The sequence below is a fragment of the Poecile atricapillus genome, chromosome 15, assembly GCF_030490865.1.
Source record: "Poecile atricapillus isolate bPoeAtr1 chromosome 15, bPoeAtr1.hap1, whole genome shotgun sequence".
NCBI lineage: Eukaryota > Metazoa > Chordata > Aves > Passeriformes > Paridae > Poecile > Poecile atricapillus.
Genome location: NC_081263.1, coordinates 861,199 through 866,008, shown reverse-complemented (window position 1 = coordinate 866,008; position 4,810 = coordinate 861,199). Strand labels below are relative to the sequence as shown.

Here is a 4,810-nt window from a genome sequence, read left to right as displayed (position 1 = left end):
TGGCAGTGCCAAGGATTTAGAGACTGACTTCTATACAGGAAAAACCTCTGCTATTTTAGTAGCAATAAGACCTGTAGAATTAACCAATGTAATACATCATTTGAAAGGAAATATAAAAATAAAAAGCACAAATGAAATGCTGCTTATTAATTTCTATAAAGCTGAGAGCAGCCCTCCAGTGCCTGGAGTTCTGTGCATGGTTTGCCTACCACGAGCTGTCCTGAGTGGCTTCAGGAGGGGAAGCTCGGGAAGCTCCGAGGCCAACGGAGCAAATCCTGCTCTCAGCAAGCAGAATCTTCCTGGCCATGAGAAACTAAATCAACATTTGGACAGGGATTTTCCAATCCCCCCACTGCAATTAGAAAAGGTATTTGGAATCTTTTGTTTAATTGAGTGCTTGCAATTTTCCCAGATTCATTTACAAGCTATTTTTTCCAGACTATTATTCTCTAAGAAATGTTTTAATTACCCAGGCTTTTTCATATGCTGTTTTAGAGGGCAGAGTATTTCATGACCTCCATGCATTTAATGGCACTACAAAGCTCCTACAATGTAAGTTATGAGGGTAATACAAGATTAAGAATGAAGGATTGGGGAATTCTCTTTCCAAGTCTTTCACAGATTCCTTCTGAGACTACTGTAAAATTGGTGCATTTATGGCCTTAATTTTCTTCTCCATACAAAAAATCACTGCTGGACAGGGTTTCTCCTGAACTAGAAATCCGTCATCCTAATTAGGAGATACCTTGGAATACAGCAGTAATTTAAACATCATTCTTTAAATTGCAGCAATGCTGCCCTGGCTCTCCTGCACTGGGGCAGGCAGGGTTTAAAGATGGGGATTAGCTCCTTCATGCCTGCTAGAGCTCAATCTCCAAAACTGGACTATTATTTAAACAGATATAAATACCTTCAGTGCATCTTATCTTTCAATCTACCCTGCCTTCCAGCCCCCACAGACTGAACTCTTGTTGGAAACTTGGTTATTTAGAAAGACAGACAGAAATGTGTCTGAGTGCATCCCCAATCCCCCGGCAGCTTCACCTTGAGCAGCGCTGGGCTCTGACTGGGAACGCTGCTTGTGAGTTTGGGTGACATTGTGTGGCCTCCAGCACAAGAAGAAAATAGGATCTAACGATGTGGAGAAGTTTCGTAATGATACAAATGGTAGAATAAACAGCCAGGGGAGGCTGGAGTAATCATCGTCACGAGGGACAGCCAAGACAAGATCTAACGTCTATCCTGCCTGCAAGAACTTGAGTCATGCTGGTGCAGGAGCGAGCTCACCCAAGAAATCTATTTTAGGGGCTCGTAAAAAACAACTGAAGTGCACTGTAGAAATGAAAAAGCCAATGGGGGAAATGTGAACAGGACTAACCCTGCCCTGCCCGCTGCTGCACAGCTCTGGGGTGAGCAGGGGACTGCGAATGCCAGGGAGGGCTCCAGCTGATGGACCTGCAGGAGGCTCTGATCTTAACAGTCAAAAAAAGCAGAGCAGTTCTTTCAGCAGAAAACATGTTTTGCTTAAAGAGACACTAGAAATAAGCAACAAATTCTGGATTTGTCCTGCAGCCCACAGCTGTTTGTGTGGAATGTATAGGAACAAATTCAAGGCCACTGTCTTTGTACTGAAGCCCCCTTTTGTCCTCAGCTGTCAGAGCACGGGCAGCAAAGGAGTTTCTTTCCCCAGGCACTGGGAAAATGAATCTAAAAACTTCACACTTAAATTTGGCCTAACAGGAAAATGGAAAATGCTGACTAAGACCTGATCTTTTGCCCAACTCCCTCCACGGAACCAGCCCGAGACTGTTCTCTCCTAACAGAGCTTACAGCAGGGAATAACAGAGCTGGGAGCTGCAGCCAGGCTGGCCTGTCCCAGCCTTGCATGTCCCCTGTCCCAGCCTTGCATCTCCCCTGTCCCAGCCTTGCATCTCCCCTGTCCCAGCCTTGCATGTCCCCAAAACAAAGTCCTGGCTACAAACCTCTTCCTCCTCCTCTGCCACCCCCCACTCGTCTGTCTCTCGCCCCCAGCAAACACCTCTCATCACAGGATCTCCCTGCAGTTTCAGGAAAAGTCTCAGGAGCAAAGGGAAGGGGGTGGTTCAGGAGCCTCTCACCTGGTTGGGTCTCATGGGAGCTTCCTGAGCAATGCCCGAAATTACCGAAATCCAACAGAAATGCTACTTTCTCATGTTTATTCCTGTAAACTACAAACATAAGAAATGCTGAATCATAGAGAATAGAAACTCTGTAAAGAAAAAACCAAACCAAAACAAAAACCAAACACAAACAAAACCTCATTTCAGGCTTCCTCCCTTACTTTTTCTTCCTCCCTCCCACTTCAGACTCGGCGTTATTTGCCAAGGATTGGTCATGGTTTGGATAGCACATCTTGCTCTACACGTTCAAAACAGCATGAAGTGCAGAAAAAAACCCAACACAAACACCTCCTCCCCAAACAACACCCAAGCAGCAGCTAAAGCAGGTGATTAGAGGAAATAGAATGAGGCAACAAGAACTGGCTCAGGTTTCCAGCTCTGCTCTTTGCCGAGTTTCTCTTGGGGGTTTTGGGGTTTGGTTTTGGTTATTGAGTTGGTTTGTTGTTTTTTTTTTTCCTTTCTCTCAAACAAAGCTAAAAGACCAACAAAAATCCCTATCCCTGATCACAGCGTTGAGCCAGAATCAGCTGGAATTTCAACCCTGTGTTTAATCTAACTTTAAACATGCCTTCAAAATAAAACAAGCTGCTGGTTTTTAACCTAGTCATAAAGTTTATTAAAATTGTTCATTAATGCTTCAAATGTAGCAAGAATGCATAGATCCCAAAATATACATATGTATTTTCTTATAGAAATAGATTATTCTTTATAATAAAAAAACTGTAGGAACATCTTTAACAGATTACTCAATCCATGACTGACAGTTACACGAGATTGCATCATGTACACAGCATTCCCAGCCATGCTTAAAGGATTGCATCACTTTGCCCTTGCTCTCCTCTCGCTCTTTTAAATAACCCAGCGCCCAGCAGAGCCCGCCCGGGCCGGGGCCGGGGTCTCTCCGCGCCCGGCCCCGCTCCGACCCCGCGCGGCGGCGGAGCCTTCCGCCAACATGTCGATAAAGACCGAAAAACAAAAATAAATCCAACAACAACAACACAAATTGAAACCAAACCCGCCCGCCCGGCTCTCGCCCCCCTCGGCCCGGCCCCAGGAGCGCGGAGCGGCTCCGCTCGCCCCGCAGCCCGGCCGGGGGTCAGCAGCGCGGCGAGGAGGCGAGCAGGGGCTCGGGCAGCTGTTTGAACAAGTTCCTGAGGGTGCTCAGCTCCCGGGAGAGCTGCTCCACCTTCTTCTGCAGCCGCTCGTTCTCGGCCGTCAGTTCCAAGACTTTGTGCTGCGTCTCCAGGTTGCGCATTTTGGCTTTGTCGCGGCTCTTGCGCACCGCGATGTTGTTCCTCTCCCGGCGGAGCTTGTACTCGTCGCTGTGCTTGTCCACGCACTTCTTGGGCTTGTTCTTGCCCGCCGGGGCGGCCGAGTAGCCCCCGCCGGCGGCGGCGGACTTGGAGGACTCGGAGGGGTTGGGGGTGCCGGGGGGGCTGGAGGAGGACGAGGTGGAGAGGTTCCCGCTGCTGCCGCTCGGCACCGACTGGTAACCCAGGTAGGAGCGCACGGTGCTGCCGTAGGGCGAGGACATGCCCCCCGGTCCCGGCCCCGCGCCCCCTTCTTCCTTCCGGGGCCCTTTGCAAGAGTCCAGGGTCTCGAAGACCGGCTCCACTTTGGTTTCCACGATCTGGGGCGGGAAGCAGCCCGGCAGCCCCCCCGGCTTGTGGCTCTGGCTGGCGCAGGGGTGGCTGTGCCGGGCGAGGCTGATGTAGGTGTAGTCGGGCTTCTTGCTGCCGCCGCTGCCTTTATAGTCCTCGGCGAAGAGATCGGAAAGGAAATCTTGGCCGGCGCCGCTGCTGCACGGAGGCTCAAAGTTGCCCCCTGCTGCTGCCGCGGGAGGCGGCGGCTGCGACGCCAAAGGCTCCAGGTACGGGCTGAAGTCGATGGCTCGCTCGTGGTCCCCGACAGTGAGCTCGGTCATGGAGCGGCCCCCGGCCGCCCGCGGGTGCAGCTTGTTGAGAGCAGCCAGACAGTCCGCCTCGTAATAGAAATTAGCCACTTCCATGGATTTAAAGGCGGGCGGCTGGATGGGGAGGCATGATGCGTCCCAGGCCACCAGGCGTTGCATGAAAGCAAAGGGGGATGCGGGGAGGAGGAAAGGACGCAGGGGGGCCCCCCCGGCAGAGGGTCAAGCTGCCGCCGTCGGGGTGGGGGGCTCCAGACCCTGCCGCAGTCTCTGGCCTGGGCACGGCCCCGCGGCGCTGCCCGGCCGGGCTGGATCAGTCCCTGCGGCGCGGCGGGGCTTCACCGCTCCGGCAGCTGCGGCGGGGGCTGGCGCGTCTCCTCCGGACCATCTGGTTCTGGGTCCCGTGTCCTAAAGTCTCTGACTTAGGAAAGTTCCTTTCCTCAGTTATTTATAGGGGCGGTGGATCCCATAGCAACAGGCGCGTCACCGCCTGGCCGCCTGCCACTCCGCACGCTCGGAGCGCCGGTCCCGGCCCCGGAGGAGGCTCCCGGGGCGGCTGCGCCGGTGCCGTGCGGGGCCCGCCGGGCCGCCCACAACAAACCCGGGCCGGGCCCGAGGGAGGGGCCGGGCTGCGGGCCCGCAGGTGCGGAGCTGGGGCTGGCAGGGCCGGGACCGGACGGGCACGCTCGGCCCGGGCCGAGGCTGTCCCGGGAGCTGCGGCCCCGAGCCCGGCCGGGCTCCG

The 4,810-nt window shown here is 53.6% G+C and overlaps 1 protein-coding gene across 1 annotated transcript; it reads right to left on the bottom strand.

Annotated features, from left to right (window-relative positions):
• Positions 1 to 2,596: 2,596 nt before the first annotated feature.
• On the bottom strand, positions 2,597 to 4,488 carry CEBPB (CCAAT enhancer binding protein beta). The gene has a single exon (XM_058850332.1). It carries the CDS (start codon positions 4,228 to 4,230, stop codon positions 3,256 to 3,258), a length of 975 nt encoding a protein of 324 aa, XP_058706315.1. The 5' UTR covers positions 4,231 to 4,488; the 3' UTR covers positions 2,597 to 3,255.
• Positions 4,489 to 4,810: the final 322 nt, after the last annotated feature.